Source organism: Penicillium pulvis (assembly GCF_028828015.1).
Source record: "Penicillium pulvis strain IBT 33274 chromosome Unknown contig_23_segment0_segment0, whole genome shotgun sequence".
Classification (NCBI taxonomy): domain Eukaryota; kingdom Fungi; phylum Ascomycota; class Eurotiomycetes; order Eurotiales; family Aspergillaceae; genus Penicillium; species Penicillium pulvis.
The window spans coordinates 3,582,256-3,599,246 of NW_026643075.1; the positions used below are offsets into that span (position 1 = coordinate 3,582,256).

The 16,991-nt window shown below is 49.6% G+C and overlaps 7 protein-coding genes across 7 annotated transcripts; 5 read left to right on the forward strand and 2 right to left on the reverse strand.

Moving 5' to 3' along the window:
• Positions 1–393: 393 nt before the first annotated feature.
• Positions 394–1,490, forward strand: N7503_005624 (GILT family protein; the record flags this gene model as incomplete). The annotated part of the gene is made up of 2 exons (XM_057065171.1): positions 394–845; positions 915–1,490. The coding sequence occupies 2 exons, from the start codon at positions 394–396 to the stop codon at positions 1,435–1,437; spliced, it is 975 nt and encodes a 324-aa protein (XP_056922914.1). The 3' UTR covers positions 1,438–1,490.
• A 454-nt stretch (positions 1,491–1,944) lies between these two features.
• On the forward strand, positions 1,945–2,832 carry N7503_005625 (uncharacterized protein; the record flags this gene model as incomplete). Its single annotated transcript, XM_057065172.1, has 1 exon — positions 1,945–2,832. The coding sequence occupies one exon, from the start codon at positions 1,945–1,947 to the stop codon at positions 2,830–2,832; it is 888 nt and encodes a 295-aa protein (XP_056922915.1).
• A 423-nt stretch (positions 2,833–3,255) lies between these two features.
• Positions 3,256–5,215, forward strand: N7503_005626 (uncharacterized protein; the record flags this gene model as incomplete). Its single annotated transcript, XM_057065173.1, has 4 exons — positions 3,256–3,637; positions 3,732–4,393; positions 4,443–4,510; positions 4,570–5,215. 4 exons carry the CDS (start codon positions 3,256–3,258, stop codon positions 5,213–5,215), a joined length of 1,758 nt encoding a protein of 585 aa, XP_056922916.1.
• A 427-nt stretch (positions 5,216–5,642) lies between these two features.
• Positions 5,643–6,692, reverse strand: N7503_005627 (putative short chain dehydrogenase/oxidoreductase; the record flags this gene model as incomplete). The annotated part of the gene is made up of 2 exons (XM_057065174.1): positions 5,643–6,322; positions 6,380–6,692. 2 exons carry the CDS (start codon positions 6,690–6,692, stop codon positions 5,643–5,645), a joined length of 993 nt encoding a protein of 330 aa, XP_056922917.1.
• Positions 6,693–8,364: 1,672 nt separating this feature from the next.
• N7503_005628 (uncharacterized protein) lies at positions 8,365–10,710 on the reverse strand (the record flags this gene model as incomplete). Its single annotated transcript, XM_057065175.1, has 1 exon — positions 8,365–10,710. The coding sequence occupies one exon, from the start codon at positions 10,708–10,710 to the stop codon at positions 8,365–8,367; it is 2,346 nt and encodes a 781-aa protein (XP_056922918.1).
• Positions 10,711–11,431: 721 nt separating this feature from the next.
• Positions 11,432–14,773, forward strand: ubaA (E1 ubiquitin-activating protein ubaA; the record flags this gene model as incomplete). The annotated part of the gene is made up of 5 exons (XM_057065176.1): positions 11,432–11,437; positions 11,496–11,584; positions 11,644–11,729; positions 11,794–14,575; positions 14,635–14,773. The coding sequence occupies 5 exons, from the start codon at positions 11,432–11,434 to the stop codon at positions 14,771–14,773; spliced, it is 3,102 nt and encodes a 1,033-aa protein (XP_056922919.1).
• Positions 14,774–15,165: 392 nt separating this feature from the next.
• On the forward strand, positions 15,166–16,422 carry N7503_005630 (glutathione S-transferase family protein; the record flags this gene model as incomplete). Its single annotated transcript, XM_057065177.1, has 5 exons — positions 15,166–15,171; positions 15,243–15,411; positions 15,466–15,552; positions 15,613–15,791; positions 15,847–16,422. The coding sequence occupies 5 exons, from the start codon at positions 15,166–15,168 to the stop codon at positions 16,420–16,422; spliced, it is 1,017 nt and encodes a 338-aa protein (XP_056922920.1).
• Positions 16,423–16,991: the final 569 nt, after the last annotated feature.

Below are 16,991 nucleotides of genomic sequence, written 5' to 3' on the forward strand. Positions count from 1 at the left end.
ATGGGCCAAATCCGCTGAGGCTAAGTTGTTAATACTTCGTTACTCGTAAACAACAATGCTTTCCAGGCTTCCACATCCCCTTCAAGCTGGAGGTAGATTAAGGTTTCGTGAATGAGGGCAGCACTCAACAATCTGAACGACGATTGTTAGGCAAAAGGATAGAATAATTAAGATGCCTAATAACTCGTATCGAGAACTCTTTTTAAATAGCACGCCATGTGACCAAATGATTGATCTAGTCCCGAAGAGTAAAAGCGGTCCAAAATTACATGTTGGGCTACTGTCGGCGGCCGTAGCCCTAACCCGGCTCCACTCCAAATCAGCGGGCCCCCCTTATCAGGATCAACATCGACGTCAGTTTGAGCTTCAAACTACGCTTCCCCAACCTAGAATATGGAGAAACTACCTACTCACACCGGCGAAACCCATGGCGCTTCTCAAGAGCCAAGATGGATGGCCCCACAGAAACGTCCACGAAGAGCCATTTTTTTGAGACGCGTCTTTATCGTCTTCTGTTTCTTGGCTGGATATTACATGCTAATTAGACCCCGGTCTACCCAATGCATGTCGCCTGAGTGTGCACCCTGTGATACTTCTAAGTGCTTGGCCCCAGGACAGAACGCAGGCGGCTCTAAAGATTTCGCTGCCCAGAATCACGAACATGAACAGGCAAAAATCAGCCAAGACCCAATCACCAGCCAGTCGAATGAATCAACGAGAATTCCACTTGAGGCCCATATCATGAGCAAATGTCCAGATGCTCAAGGCTGCTTGCAGAAACTGATTCTGCCAGCTATGGAGCAGATTAGTGACAAAGTGGACTTCCGGCTTTCATTTATCGCCAGGTATTTGCACATCGATGGGAACAACACCCTAGGGTCCTTAGAACTCCACTAACATTACAATTTGACTAGTGTCTCTAAAGAAACCTCCGATATACAGTGCATGCATGGGCCAGCCGAATGTATCGGTAACATGCTCATGCTATGCGCTGCCAACCTACCCTTCCCTCCTACGTCGGACAGATCGCTTCTTCCTCAAAATTACCCTCGAACACCCATCATACGATCTCTAGGCTTTGCCAACTGCCTGATCAACGATTATACCCGCATCCCCGACCGTGGGCTTGTCCACCAGTGTGCACTAGAACATGGAATTGACTTCGACGCTTTGAACCAATGTGCAAGCCAGCAAAGCGACGCCCCCGATGATGGCCAGCGTGGGAAAAGTCCGCTTAGCGGCATTGCCCTTCTACGACACAATGCTCTGCACAGCGAGCATCTTGATGTGCATACTAGCTGCACTGTTCGGTTAGACGACTCAGTCTGGTGCATCCATGATGGTGGAGTTTGGAAGACCTGTGCCCAGGATGGCGAGGGGAGTAAGCCACAGGTCCTAGCTGATGAGATCAAAAGACTCTGGCAGGAGAGGAACTAAATCCTACGTGAAATAAACCTGTGACGATACCCCATGAGATGCCATTGATATTTTATTTTTACTCAACCATTAGACAATTGCAGTGACTCTTAGCAAAGCATACATTATATGCCTACAATAAGCCATCTTGACGAAGGTCAAGGCCACAGCATCTCTCTAGTGTCTTGAGGTGGAGCATTTAGGATATTTTGACGAACAGGCATAACCAAAAGTCGACATCTAACTATGCCAAGGTATGGAAGAGTAGACATCTTCAGTCTACTTATTTTGAATTCTGTTGGTGCACTCCAGGTGTAAATACCCAGAATGTCTCCCGGCTGGTCTTGTTAGACGCGTCCTGCTTTTGATTTCACTGAATGTTTCTCGACTTGCCTTCTTCACAACCTTTCCCTCAGCGTTATCACCCAGACACACAACCCACCTTTTTGCTTACCTCCTCTTCAAGAGGTCAGAAACAAAATCCTCGCAGCTTTCAGCGCGTCTAACATTCATTTTGTGGACGATAAGATGTCTCCAACCTTCCCCCCGGTTGACCAAAGCCAGTCACCTAGCTTAGCATGCTCGGACAAGACAAACGAGCTTGCTAAGTGGACCGATGGCGAGCCATCGGTCAATATCTCGATCTCTCCGCTTAAAACCAAGATCTTGACCACCGACGCGGAATATGAGCTGGAGCTATGCTCAGCAAAGTCGCTGTCCCAACTTCAAAGGCCAATGGCCGTTTATCGCCAAGCGCTAGTCGACTATTATCTTGCGGATGCCAAACAGGGTGGCCACTCTGACAAAAAAGCTCAATTGAGAAATGTTCGTTTCCTACGCGATACTGCAGAGAATATTCTCCATATCGCTGAGAACGAGGGCTTGAAAAACTCCGGGCTCTACCGCCAAGTACAACAAGTTTTTCAGAGCAGCCGAAATCATGCTCTGTATCTTTCCGAAGACCGCCGTCGTCAGACCAACCAGGTAAAGAGTGATAGCTCCGGGGGCAATCATGGCCTGAGAATTAGTCACAATCAGAGCTTTGGAGATCGCGGAATCCATTTCGCTTCTTCAAAGAGGGGCAGATCGCATAGTGAAGAACGCTCTTATCACGACTCAGTGGTGCACGATGACAGACAGCATGGACAAATCGCATTCGACTCGAGACCCGACCGGGAGTACGGCTCACGCTACCATGGCACCCGAAGGTTTCTTCGCAGAGAAATGGATACCATGACCGCCACTCGCGATGCCCTTGATGATTCTAATATTTTTGACGATCATGATACTATCGCTGCCCAAGGTGCCTACCATGATAGATCCTCATATTACGTCCAGGTTTACCCCCGCCAAGACACTGAATCGAACCGACGCAGCGGCAGAGGACTTTTGGATTCATGGCGCCCTCCAACATGATCTCGACATCGACTGAAATATTCTTATCATCTAATCTTGTGTGACTGCGCGCAGTACAGAAAACTCATAAGGCAAAAAAAAAATGATGAAAAGCAAAAACAATAGCTAGAAAGGATAAAATGATCAACGAAAATCAATCAAGTGTTCGAGAACGCAAATCAAACTCCAATTTGCATCCATAGTTTAAACAATTCAAGCTAGGATATACTTCGGTAGTTATTTAATCCGAGGCGCTAACCCCCCAAAGCTACCCACGTGCACCCCCTTACCTAATCATCTCCAGGTCCTGCAAACCGATCATTCAAGCTCCCAGCGAATCCCTTGGGACACCTGAGCATTTCAACCCCTGTCTCACATGGAGAAAGGCTCAGGGCCAATCCTTTAGTGAGCTCCAGCGTCCTAGAATCTCCCGTTGTGGCCAATATGGCCTTCCATCTCCCCCCATCAGCTGCGGGGAACGCATCCTCCTCCGATTCCAGCACTTCCTCAAATCCACGATACACGCCTGTTTCTAAGGGCTCTGAGGACGATGAATACCCTGTCTCTGGTAGTAGACCTAAACAATCGCCCGTTGGACCGTTACGACTCCAGACTGATTTTGGGGGTACAGAGGGTGCTGTTGGGGGTCCTGTTTCCGATATCGAGGAGGGCGATGGATTCAATACCAGGGCCGAAATGAAGGGGAAGAGGACACGGGGCCCGAAATGGACTTCGGAAGAGGAAAAGGAGGTGGTAAGGATCTTTGATAAGAGACTTGTGCCTTTTCTCGCTCTTTTGTACCTCCTGGCTTTCTTGGACCGATCCAGTATGTTTTTTGATACTCGGGGTTCTAAGCTTGTGATGCTGCTGTGCATAGCTCAGGGCTACACGCATGGAATTTTTGCTGACCACCTATTCAGATATCGGGAATGCCAGGATAGCCGGGCTTCAAGAAGATCTGCAACTCTCGTCTTCACAGTATGAATGGCTACTGACCGCATTCTACATCACATACATTCTTTTTGAATGGATGACGCTGATGTACCGCGTCGTTCCGCCGCACATGTACATTTCTCTCTGTGTTTGTGGCTGGGGTCTGGTAGCCTCGTTTCAATGCCTTGCAACCTCCTTCGGGGGCCTAGTCGTTCTCCGCTTGTTGCTCGGCATCACGGAAGCTGCATTCGGTCCTGGAGTTCCGTTCTATTTGTCGCTGTTCTACCGGCGTGATGAATTGGCTTTCAGGAACGGGCTTTTTATTTCAGCTGCACCGCTGGCAACCACGTTTGCTAGCAGTCTCGCGTGGGTGATTGTGAAACTTAGTAGCGATGGACCGATCTCCCCATGGCGTACTCTTTTCTTGGTTGAAGGATTCCCCAGCGTGATTGTTGCCATATTTGCTTGGGTCCTGATCCCTGATTCTCCGGGCAAAGCCCGATTTCTTACCCGCAGACAACGTGCTGTGGCTCAACGGCGGCTTGAGGAGAACAACACAAAATCGAATTATGAGCAATCGCAAGAACAGGGGTTGAAATGGCGTGAGATTTTGAAGACAGCTTCTGACCCTAAGGCTTACATGGCAGCTGTAAGTCTCCGTTCACAGTCTTTATGCTCTAATCTGACACCAATCACAGTTCATGTTCTTCAGCTGCAATGTTGCGTTTAGCTCGATGCCAGTATTCCTGCCCACCATCATCAAAGAGTATGTCAGCCCTAACAAAGGAGAACGGTTGGGCCTTCAAAAACTAACCCAATATACAGCATGGGCTTCTCCTCCCTTTCCGCACAAGCCCTCTCGGCCCCGCCCTACCTAATCGCCTTCGTCGTCGTCCTAGTAACAGCCTGGGCTTCAGACCGCACCCGCACCCGTAGTTCATACCTGATAGCGCACGCACTAATCTCATCTCTTTCATATGCCGCCATCGCAGCAGCAGGCTACTTTCACACCCACCTCTCTCCCTCCTTGCACACCTTCATTCGCTACATATGCGTCTACCCGGCCATATCAGGATTCTTCTCCGCAATCACATTGATCATCACCTGGTCGATGGACAACCGAGTTGAAAAAGAAGGCAAAGGAGCGAGCATCGCCATCTTGAACATAATTGGGCAGTGTGGTCCTCTTCTGGGGACAAGGCTATACCCCGAGGCGGATGGGCCATGGTATGTGCGGGGAATGGCAGTCTGTTCTGTTTTTATGGTGCTGGTCGCCATCCTTGCCTTTGCTCTGAGGGTACTTTTGCAAAAAGCTAATAAGGCTTCTTCGGGTGGGACATTGTTTGATTCCGCGCAAACTAGTGGATCTGGGGCCGTCGATGGGGAGGAGCGAGATGAGCTTATGGGCGGTGGGCGGAGAGAGGATTTGGAGTTTGATACTGGGGATCAGAGGCTCGTTTATATCATTTAGCGGGATGGATTATCTGGGTGGAATTTAATTTGACATTTCCGAAATAGCATAGATTTAGCGGGTTATACTAGCGTTGATTTTGAGGTCATATATACAACAAGCTTTGGTTTGTTACCCAGTGTAGTTTTGCTTTACTGGTCTTTATTCAAGATTGCTGTCTTCAATTCCTTCCCTAGCTCAGCAATGAGATTGCCTAGATTTAAAGAACAATAAAGACAAAATTGTAAGACGAGCAAAAAGGCTTTTAAATTGGGTAACACGCTCTGCATAAAACCCACTTCAACGCTATCTATCTTTGCTGGTTTAGCACCTGAAGAAAATAAACCAGTGATAATGCCTGGTAGAACGCTAGATCATCTCTATAGTCCAAGCTGATGATCAAAAGAAAGCACAAAAAGCTGCAGGGTATTCATAATAATCATGTCGTTCACCAGGCAGTATGACCCCCATCAATTAACAAAGTGCTACCAGTCATAAAGCTTGAAGCATCAGACAAAGCAAAAAGAGCACAACCACGGAACTCCTCCGGAAGCGCCAACCTCCCAAGCATATTCTCAGCTTCCCACGTAGCACGAGCAGCAGGATTCTGCTGAAAAACAGCTTCCACCATAGGCGTAATAATATGACCCGGACACAACGAATTGACCCGGATACCATGACGACCCCACTCCATAGCGAGTGAACGCGCAAGCTGGATAACAGCAGCCTTGGAGCTGTTGTACACCGGGGATGTCATGCCCTTATTGGCGATGAGACCGGACATGGATGCAACAAGTAGGATGGAGCCTTTGCCCTGGTAATTGAACATTTGGCGTGCGGCTGCAGTGGCTGAGTTAAACACGCCATTGTAGTTTATGCTCATCACATCGTCTAGGGCTGCACGATCATACTCCAATGCGCTTTGTAGGTGGTTTATTCCGGCTGCGGCGATGAGGCCATCTAGACGCTCGTGTTGTGCGGCTACCATGGCGAAAGTGTTCTCTACCTGCTTGTGGTCCCGTACATCGATCTGGATGTATTCCAGTAGACCGCCGTATTCGTTTTCGGCTTTGTCTTTCGCGGCAAGGAAGTCTGCGCTTGGGGCATCTAGCCGGTCGAGGCAGTAGACTGTTCGAAATTTTGAGATTAGCTGGGTTTGTGGAAATTGGGAGGGATAATGCTTACCCTTTGCGCCGGCCTCAATTAGAGCTTCGGCCATTGATAGACCTAGACCGCGCGCACCACCTGTTATGGCATAGACGCGACCCTCCATATCGAACTCGCGGAAGCGTTTGGCATTGCGAAGGTCTTTTGATGAGGGTAGCTTGGTTTGAATGTGGTCTGGACTGTGGGGAGTTTTGAGGATATCGCGCGAGTTGAAGGTGCTCTTTGTGGTTGAGTAGAGGCGGGTTGAGGATGAAGCTAGCACCCTGGGGATGACAGTGGCAGTAAAGCCAGTGCGAGCTGGAGCTAGCACGCGGGGCAAGGAGAGAGACATGGTGATATTAAGTGTAGGATATGTAGGTGGTAACGAATATGTGAATAAAAATTGAACTGTGCAAGAGAGGTACCAGGGAATTATTCTACTATGTATATGATTTTCCCGGGACAATTGACAGACGCGCAATGAATGCAATGACGATAGGGGGGAAATTGAGATTGGAGGATGGGATTATATATGATTCGCGGAACTGAACTTCCAGGCATAGTAAACCGAAGCGAAGAGGCAAGAAAGGATAATCGATGCAAGCAGAAAACGGTGAAAAAGCAGGCCTCGTGATCATAGATAATGAGCTAGAAATGACAATTGTTCGTAATCCCTGCTTCCACTAGGTTTCTATGGTCCAGATGCACTGCATCCACGGATAAAAGAACCGTTGCCACATCAGCTACAGCCAAAATCTGTTCGTATTGAAGCATCGTGACCTTCGGGCTAGAATGGCCCACTCGGGCGGGTCCGAACTATTAGCGCCGGGATCGACATTTTTAAAGACCCAGCCAACGATATGCTCGGGATGTATACACGACATGTCGTTCCCCTCTTGCTATTCATGCTGTGGTTCTAGAGCTTCTGGGAGAAATACGATGCAGTCTCGATCCACCAATGGTGTGGTTCGGAAACGAAGGTCTGACCGCCGGTCATATATGTACTATTTTCGTAGACTGCATATGTTAAGTCTCTGGAAAAATCAAAGATCAGGTCAGTTGGACGGGAACGGCAACAGATCCTCAACTCTCCATCTCATTGCCGGTACGTGTTCCGGGAGGCTCTACCTAAATCCTGTTCTTTATTTTTAGGGAGGCGTGACGCATCTTGGCCGGGATCGCCGAATCAGGTAATGCCGGGCTTGTGCCTGTACACTTTACATTCTGATCCTGATCCTGATTATCCGGATTTCTGAGTCATTTGAATGTTCAATGACCTCTGGATCAGGCATAGTCAGTATCTGGTGGATTTGATGGTGGTTCATAAGGTCGAATTTGGCTTACCCAAATGTCTCGACCTAGTATAACTACCCCAGGTTTACTACGATAGACTCCGAAATGTAACGGAAATCTTTTCTTAGACTTCGCTCTTCACCATCACAGAGCTGTACAGGACCACTTTTCCCGATCGAACTCAGAGCTTAATGATATCCACATTTGCTCCGCGATACGTGCATTAAGGTGCATGTACTTCGTTAATGGGTAAACAGCTCATGGTTCGGGGGCCGAACGATCTCGAACGTACTGGCGTGCGCTGGTCACCTGTGCGTGTCGAGACGTAAGGATCTATATACTCAATGCGGGATTCCGTATTTTCAATTGTTAGATGCAGGGCGATTGCCGGTCAGATTTCGAGATTAGAATTTTTATGATTTGATTGGATTTTCACTTGGCCTGTGCAAGTACACATGACCCTATCTTGCAGCCAGGGATGTAAAAACTCAATTGCCATACACCCGTGCTGTCGAGCCTGGTCTGGTCTTAATAAGTTTGCGATGGAAGCGTCAACTCCGCGGGGTATCAGTTCTGGTACCTCTGTAGGCATCCGAAAGAGCAAAATTGGTTAAATAACCCGTAGAATAGTAGTAGTGAAAGCGCGGAACCGAAAAAGAAACCCGGAGGAAATAAGAATAAGAAAGCAACCGTTGAAACTCCGCAATGGTTCCACTCAAATGGATCTCACACTACTCCAAATCCGTCAATCCCGGTGCAATGGCCACTCCGCCATCACTGCGTAAGCTGCCGAAGTCAAGCTTCATCAGGAGTCGGTCCACACCGGCTGGTTGGCGCGGCACATAGTGTCCCGCATAGCCTGTGCCTGAATTCGCCCGATTACTTCCTCCGGTGAACCCGTGGACTGGGTTTGTGGCGAAGCCGAGCCCCTCACCAGACCTTTGATCGTCGATATCACGGAGGCTCGCAACGACCCCCTGAATTTCGCTCTTCACATCATCGCGTGTTGCTCGCAACATGTGCCACACTTCACTTTCCTCTTGAGCATAGTCGACGAGCGCGTCCACCACGCCCTCGTCGGTCTCCAGATCCATATTTCGCTGGATTGTCTCAAGGCGAACCACGAGAGCCACGAAGCGGTCAACACTGGTGAGCAACGCCCGCAGGGCACTGGTAAATGGGACATCAGTTAAGAATAAAGACTGAATAAGCATGGACAGATGGCGGCGGTGGGCCGTAGCCAATGCCTCGGGATCGGTTCGCCCAAGGGTCGGCCCGGCTTGAGAGGTCGGCCGACTCGACGGTCGGTCGGGTGAGGCCACTCGTGATTGTCGTGTCTTTGCAGACGAAGCCGTACCCGGTCGAGAACCAGAAATTGAGGCACTGGAGGACGGGCGACCCTGGATCCACTCGCGAAGATGCTGCCAAGACTCGTGGACAACTTCTCCTTGGAAGAAACCGCCAATCTCCGAAAGAACAAACAAACAGGCGCTAGCAGTAGCCCAGATGGACCGCATCTGTTTAGTGCGAGCATTGTCCCGCTCGCGGCTCGCTTTCAGCCGCTGCTGGCCGAATGGTTTGTTACTGCGTGGGGGTCCCCATGGAGTAGGGTGATTCCTTCGTAAAGACGTTCGCTTCCATAGATCACCAAGTCGCATCTGTGCCCTGCGAATACCTAGTAAATAGGAGTGTATCTTCGAGTAGATAGCGATGTCGGAGCTGGAGAGAAACAGATCAAGAGGAGCACGAACTTGCGCAGTCAAGCATGTCGGTATTGGGAAGAGCAAATCATCGAATGGAACTCTCGAGATCTTGGACATCGCGTTCGAACCATGTGATGGGGTCATCGCTCGGTTACTTTTTCGGTCGCTAATAGATAGTCGTAGCAGCTCGCGAGCCAGCTCAAGCTCCTCATCGGCTGGATCTTCTTCTTTCTGTAAAGAGAAGAGCTCAACCCAGGCATGTGCCAAAGAGGTCATGACATCCCCTTCTTTCATGATAAGGCCATCAAAAGCAGGGCCCCGAGCTCCGGCTCCTCGTCGTCGAGTATCTTCGATGCGATTATCTGCATGCACTACAAGGGCCACGGCAAATTCACCCCGCCCTAGTAGCAGGAAGTCGTGTAGTAGTGTAAGCATTTCCAGGATCTTGGGAAGTGGGAGCAATCTTGATAACGTGGACTGAGACAGTGAAAGACGTATCCAATCCACGGCCGTGGTCAACTTCGAGGATGATATGGGTGATTTGAGTCCGGCCAGATGCTCGATATGCTCCTTGTATAGTGTGACCGGTGCAGTCGAGATCCCCGCAGAGGTCTTGCGCTTAGAACGGACGTGGTTCAGCGACTTTCCAATGAACAGGATAGACCCTGCAGTTTGCTCAGCAACGAATCTCGGGAGCAAATCGACATGCATGCTGAACTGAGCATCATCGTCCTCGCTGTCAAAGGCCTCCTGAATAAAAAAGTCTTTTTTACCATATATGGGCAGATTCCCATATAGTAGCCACATGGAAAGCTGTTTCATCCATGCTGTCTCGGCGACAGTCACCAGCTGTACTCCCATTTCTTTAATGTCCGTGTATCCGGTTTGAAGTCCGGCTCGCAGGAAGTCAATGAGTCCTGCGCCAGTACAGCCATGGCGGTGCCTTGTGTCTTCAGCTTCGGGCTGAATGAATTGGACCACTTCTAATAGCCACTCCATACGCCGAGTCCACGGCGCAAACTCCCCCACGATGGTTGATAAAGGGACAATTCCGTAACCACCGACATATAAGCTGTCCTCAGCGAGAATCGCCCTTTCCACTTCCAGGATTTTCTTCTGAAACTCGCCCAACTGAACGGTGACAATGGTCGTCGAGACCGACCGGCAGATAACGGAAACATGGGAGGAGGATATTTGGGAGGTGTGCTCGCGGAGATAAGCATGAAGGTGGCTTAGGTGCGCAATCGATCCGAGGAGGGCTTTTTCCGGAGGAGAGAGAAGGGCAAAATCATCTTGAGAGCTCGTCTCTTTCCCGATATCAGCGAAGAGGGGTGAGGGCTGGCCAGAGAGGGAGAGGAGGATCTCGTGTAGCATCCTGGCTTGGGTTGCCTGGTGGGTGTTAGTAATCCAGATCTGGAGGTTGTTGCAGTTTCATAGATATCACACCTACCTATAACACTGACTATCCTCTTCAGAGTTATGCCGCTGCCAGTATAGTAAACCACGCCCAAGAAGCTCAAGGCGACACATAGGTTGGGTATGGAAGAGTTGGGCTTGAGTCAGGACGCGTCGAAGTGTCCTAGGTCCCTCAGTGAGACCAGAACAATTTCATTGTTTCTGTCTCGATTCTCCCCTTCGATCCAGTCACCAGTTCTTTGGGTTGGAGAATGAAACAGAGCTGAACAGAATAACCTTGTGATCACCAAATCATCAAATTACCAAATCATCTAATCGCGTTCTGGACGCGGGGCGGGTCAATTAGTCATCCTGGTAGCTCCCTCTTACGTCGATGGTCCCGCTTCAACTGTTCCTTCCTCCCTTACCTCTATTTCCACCATACTTGTTTATCTTGTACAGTTAACGCCTTCCTCCCGTTGCCGGCTCTTTCCTCTGATCCGGCTTGAATAGCTAGGTACCTGGTACGCTAGAAGTTACTTGTTTTTACTCCGCACTATTGAAGGTCTTGCTCGTGGGGCAAGACTTTCACCCTCCATTTACCATCATTCCTTCCGATCTTGCTGTTCGTGAAGCGGCTAAGCCGGGAAAGCGCAGAGCGTCCGAAGACGACATCGCCGCTCGGCCCCAAAAGAAGAATATGTCGGTATGTTGGGCCTTAATCCAGCAAAATGCGGCGTTGCCACTAACCCGAGCTACACTAGGACGTCAAGATGCAGGTGGACAACCCACAGGAGACAGTAGAGTTGATTAAGCAGGGTGAGATCGATGAGTCCCTGTATAGTCGGCAGCTGTGAGTTTTGCATGGTATTCTTTGTTGGCTGAAGCCTGGATCTAACCACTTGCTCTTAGTTATGTGCTTGGCCACGAGGCTATGAAGCGCATGGGTTCGTCCAACGTGCTTGTTGTCGGTCTCAAGGGCCTTGGTGTGGAAATTGGTAAGTATACCAAATATGATATGGCAGCTCCCCAGCACAACTAACCTCTAATGAATCTCTTCAGCCAAGAACATTGCCCTCGCCGGTGTCAAGTCCCTCACCCTCTACGACCCCGCACCCGTCGCTATCTCCGATCTGTCTTCCCAGTTCTTCCTCCAATCAAAAGACGTCGGCAAGCCCCGTGCTGAAGTCACCGCGCCCCGAGTCGCCGAGCTCAACTCTTATGTCCCCGTTACAATTCATGAGGGCAAGAATCTCGTGGATGATCTGGAGCAACTGAAGCGCTACCAAGCGGTTGTACTGACACTTACACCTCTGAAGGAGCAGCTGGTGATCGCAGACTTCTGCCATAAGAATGGAATTTATGTGACAATTACGGATACCTTTGGCCTTTTCGGTTACCTCTTTAACGACTTCGGAAAGAACTTCACAGTCGGCGATCCTACTGGCGAGGAGCCAGTGAGCGGAATTGTCGCCGACATTGCCGAGGATGGCCTCGTGTCTGCTCTGGATGAGACTCGGCACGGACTAGAGGATGGCGATTTCGTGACTTTCACCGAGGTTAAGGGTATGGACGAATTGAACGACAGTGCACCCCGCAAAATCACGGTTAAGGGACCTTACACCTTCACTATTGGCGATGTGTCCGGCCTTGGCTCCTACAAGGGTGGTGGTATCTACACCCAAGTCAAGATGCCCAAGTTTATCGATTTCCAGCCCTTGTCAGAGCAGATCAAGAAACCTGAGTTCCTCATCTCCGATTTCGCCAAGTTCGACCGACCGGCGCAACTTCATGTCGGTATCCAGGCGCTTCACAAGTTTGCGGAGACACATGACGGTCAAATGCCCCGTCCACACAACGATAACGATGCCCAGGAGATCCTCAAACTTGCTGGTGAGCTCGCTGCGGCTGGGGACGAGAAAGTTGAATTGGATGAGAAGGTGATTAAGGAGCTGAGTTACCAGGCCCGTGGTGATTTGAACCCATTGGCCGCCTTCTTTGGAGGTATCGCCGCGCAGGAAGTTCTCAAGGCTGTCTCTGGAAAGTTCAGCCCTGTGCACCAGTGGATGTACTTCGACTCTCTGGAGTCTTTGCCGTCCTCAACTACTCGGTCCGAGGAGAGCTGCAAGCCTCTCGGTACTCGTTACGATGGCCAGATTGCTGTCTTTGGTAAGGAATACCAGGAGAAGCTCTCCAATGTTACCCAATTCCTGGTCGGTGCCGGAGCCATTGGCTGCGAAACCCTGAAGAACTGGGCTATGATCGGCCTGGGTACGGGTCCCAAGGGCAAGATCTATGTCACCGATATGGACCAGATTGAGAAGAGTAACCTGAATCGACAGTTCCTCTTCCGGCCCAAGGATGTCGGTCGCCTGAAGAGTGACTGCGCCTCCGCTGCTGTGCAGGCGATGAACCCTGACTTGAATGATAAGATCGTGACCCTGCGCGACCGTGTTGGCCAAGACACGGAGCACATCTTCGACGAAGAGTTCTGGAACCGGCTGGATGGTGTTACCAACGCTTTGGACAACGTTGACGCCAGAACATACGTGGATCGACGCTGCGTCTTCTTCCGCAAGCCTCTCCTTGAGAGTGGTACTCTCGGTACCAAGGGCAACGTCCAAGTTATCTTGCCGTTCATCACTGAGTCCTACTCTAGCTCCCAGGATCCTCCCGAGAAGTCTTTCCCTATGTGCACCTTGAAGAGTTTCCCCAACCGCATTGAGCATACCATTGCTTGGGCTCGGGATCTTTTCCAGACCTACTTCGTCGGTCCCCCAGAGTCTGTCAACATGTATCTCTCGCAGCCCGACTACATTGAGCAAACCCTCAAGCAGGCAGGCCAAGAGAAGCAAACATTGCAGCATCTCCGTGACTTCTTAGTGACCGAGAAGCCGCTCACCTTTGATGACTGCATCGTCTGGGCCCGTCAGCAGTTTGAGGCGCAGTACAACAATGCCATCCAGCAGCTACTCTACAACTTCCCCCGCGACTCCAAGACCTCCTCTGGTCAGCCCTTCTGGTCCGGCCCTAAACGTGCCCCGACTCCCCTGAAGTTTGACAGCGGCAACCCCACTCACCTTGGATTCGTAATTGCTGGCGCAAACCTGCATGCCTTCAACTATGGAATTAAAAACCCTGGTGCGGACAAGGGCTACTACCGCAAGGTTGTGGATGATATGATCATCCCTGAGTTCACGCCCAGCTCTACCGTGAAGATCCAAGCTGATGACAAGGAACCTGATCCCAACGCTCAGCCTGCTGGAGGTGCCAATGATGGTGAGGAAATCCAGCGTCTCGTGGACATTCTCCCTTCGCCTAAGTCTCTCGCTGGCTTCCGTCTGCATCCTGTTGAGTTCGAGAAGGATGACGACACCAACTACCACATCGACTTCATCGCCGCCGCCAGTAACCTGCGTGCTGATAACTACGAAATCCCCCAGGCGGACCGACACAAGACCAAGTTCATTGCTGGAAAGATTATTCCCGCCATTGCCACTGCTACTGCTCTGGTCACTGGCCTCGTGGCCCTGGAGTTGTTCAAGGTGGTTGATGGCAAGGATGATCCTGAACAGTACAAAAATGGCTTCATTAACCTTGCTCTCCCATTCTTCGGTTTCAGCGAGCCAATGCCTAGCCCCAAGGGCAAGTACCAAGGCAAGGAGGGCGAGGTCACCATTGACCAGCTCTGGGACCGCTTTGAGCTCGAAGACATTCCTCTTAAGGATTTCCTGGCTTACTTTGAGAGCCGAGGCTTGGATATCACCATGGTCAGCTCGGGTGTGAGCTTGCTGTATGCTAGCTTCTACCCTCCTTCCAAGGTCAAGGACCGCCTTCCTCTACCGTAAGTTTTTGATTATCTATCCTTCTACAGTCATTCCGAGCAATACTAACACCACACAGAATGAGCCAGCTGGTAGAGTTTGTTAGCAAGAAGCCCGTGCCAGAGCACCAGAAGAACATTATCTTCGAAGTGACCGCGGAGGACCAGACCGAGGAGGATGTGGAGATTCCTTATGTTATGGTCAAGCGGGCGAAATAAATGGGCACCTAAAGTCCCCACAAAAGTCAGCTATGAGAGGAAGAAGCAGACGTAGACTTAACGATTTGTCAATGAGCCCTAGAATTCCATCAAATTCCACTTTTGCTACATTTGCTTCCAAATGATTTCGTGATAGATTATTTTCCGATGAGTTGATGCTTTGTCAAAGCTGACCGATAAGAGCTGAGTAAGCATCTAGACGTCATCCCCGCAGCTCTTCCATTTTCTCTCTCGTATTCCTCTCGATTTTAGTGGCTATAAAGCTCACTATTCTGCTGATGTTCTCGAAGTTCCTTCGCTCACCAGCGTTGCAATCTTTTTCGCGACCTACAATCATCCGCACGGGGTACTTCACAACTTGCAATCCGTGCTTTTCCGCAATATCACGAACTATGGCTGTACGAGAACCTCATACATCCCTAGTAGTTCTATTACCTAATGACTCTTGACATTCTAACACTATAATCAGACCGGAAACTCTGGAAAAATCACCGATTGGGTGAACCCCAATGACAAGTCGGGCGAGTTCAAGCGTCAGCAATCTGCCTTCCGCAGCTTCATCTCGCGTGAGGCCGGCGCGCAGTTCCCGCCAGAGAAGGGCCGTTACCATCTCTATGTCTCATATGCCTGTCCTTGGGGTAAGAAAAATTGACCAACTCATGACCCTCAATTCTGGTGCTAATATTTCAAAGCTCACCGGACTTTAATTACCCGTAAGCTGAAGGGTCTTGAGGATTTCATTTCCTTTTCGTCTGTGCACTGGCACATGGGTGAAAAGGGTAAGTTATAGTGAAGCTTGTTCTAATGCTTCATTACACCTATATTAACCAGCAAAACAGGATGGCGCTTTGCTACTCCGGACGAAGATATTCCCGGTGAAAATACCATCCCCGATCCATTGCACCCAGAGTATACCCATATTCGCGAGGTCTACTTCTCCAACGACCCAGACTACGCAGGACGGTTCACAGTCCCCGTCCTTTTCGACAAAAAGACCAAGCAAATCGTCAGCAATGAGGTGAATTACATCAAACATACTTGTCTTCTCAAAACCACATACTTACAAACCCCAGAGCGCTGAAATCATCCGCATGCTTTACTACGAATTTGATGATCTCCTCCCAGAGACCTACAAAAAGCTAGATCTCTACCCAACAAATCTACGCGAAAAGATCGATTCAAGCAACGAATGGATCTACAATGACGTCAACAACGGCGTCTACAAATCCGGATTCGCAACCACCCAAGAAGCTTATGAGAAAGCCGTCACGACCCTCTTCAGCTCCCTAGACAAGGTCGAGTCCCACCTCGCCTCGCAGGCATCCGTCTCGCCATTCTTCTTCGGGGACACCGTTACCGAAGCTGATATCCGGCTGTTTACTACTATCATCCGATTTGATCCTGTGTATGTGCAGCACTTTAAGTGTAATTTTCGGGATATTCGTTCTGGATACCCGGCTATTCATCGCTGGGTGAGAGGTCTGTATTGGGATTTGCCGGCTTTCCGGGATACAACGAATTTCGAGCATATTAAGAAGCATTATACGAAGAGTCATAAGCAGATCAATCAGTTTGCTATTACGCCTGTTGGACCCGTGCCGGATGTTTTGCCTAAGGATGAAGAGGTCAATGCTGTGAAGGGGGCTTAGTGGTCTTAGTTTAGGTCTTAATTGAAATTTATGCTGGATTAATCCAAAAAAAATTATATCTACAGGTATCAATGATGAATTGCTGCCATGTTATGAGCAAAGTACGGTGCTACAAAAGACAGGCTACTTCACGCGCTAGATCCATCCATAGATGGAATTGTATTATGTATGACCTCTATCTGACCTTTCTAGTTGACCCAAAGCTAGTGGGATGACTGGATGGTGGGATTGAATCTTCAATATTGACACAGTAGAACAGAATGGAAGGACAAATAAAAATAAAAATAACCCGTGGTATTGCATTGAATCCACATGCCTCGACGCCTTGCCATGCTTATGTTTGGTGAATGGGGTTACCCCAATTTAGCTGCAGGTGAGAACCTCTGTTGAGGTGACATGTTCAGAGAACAAAAATTGAGGCCGAAAGCAAATGCAAATGTTCAGACGATAGGTTCCAATGGGCTAGAAGCCAGAGAAAAATTCAGAAGCAAAATCAAAATGAGATGTGCGGGGCAGGCACACAGAACCGTGCCACGCTGTATGTTGACCTTTTGGAGGGGTATCTTGGA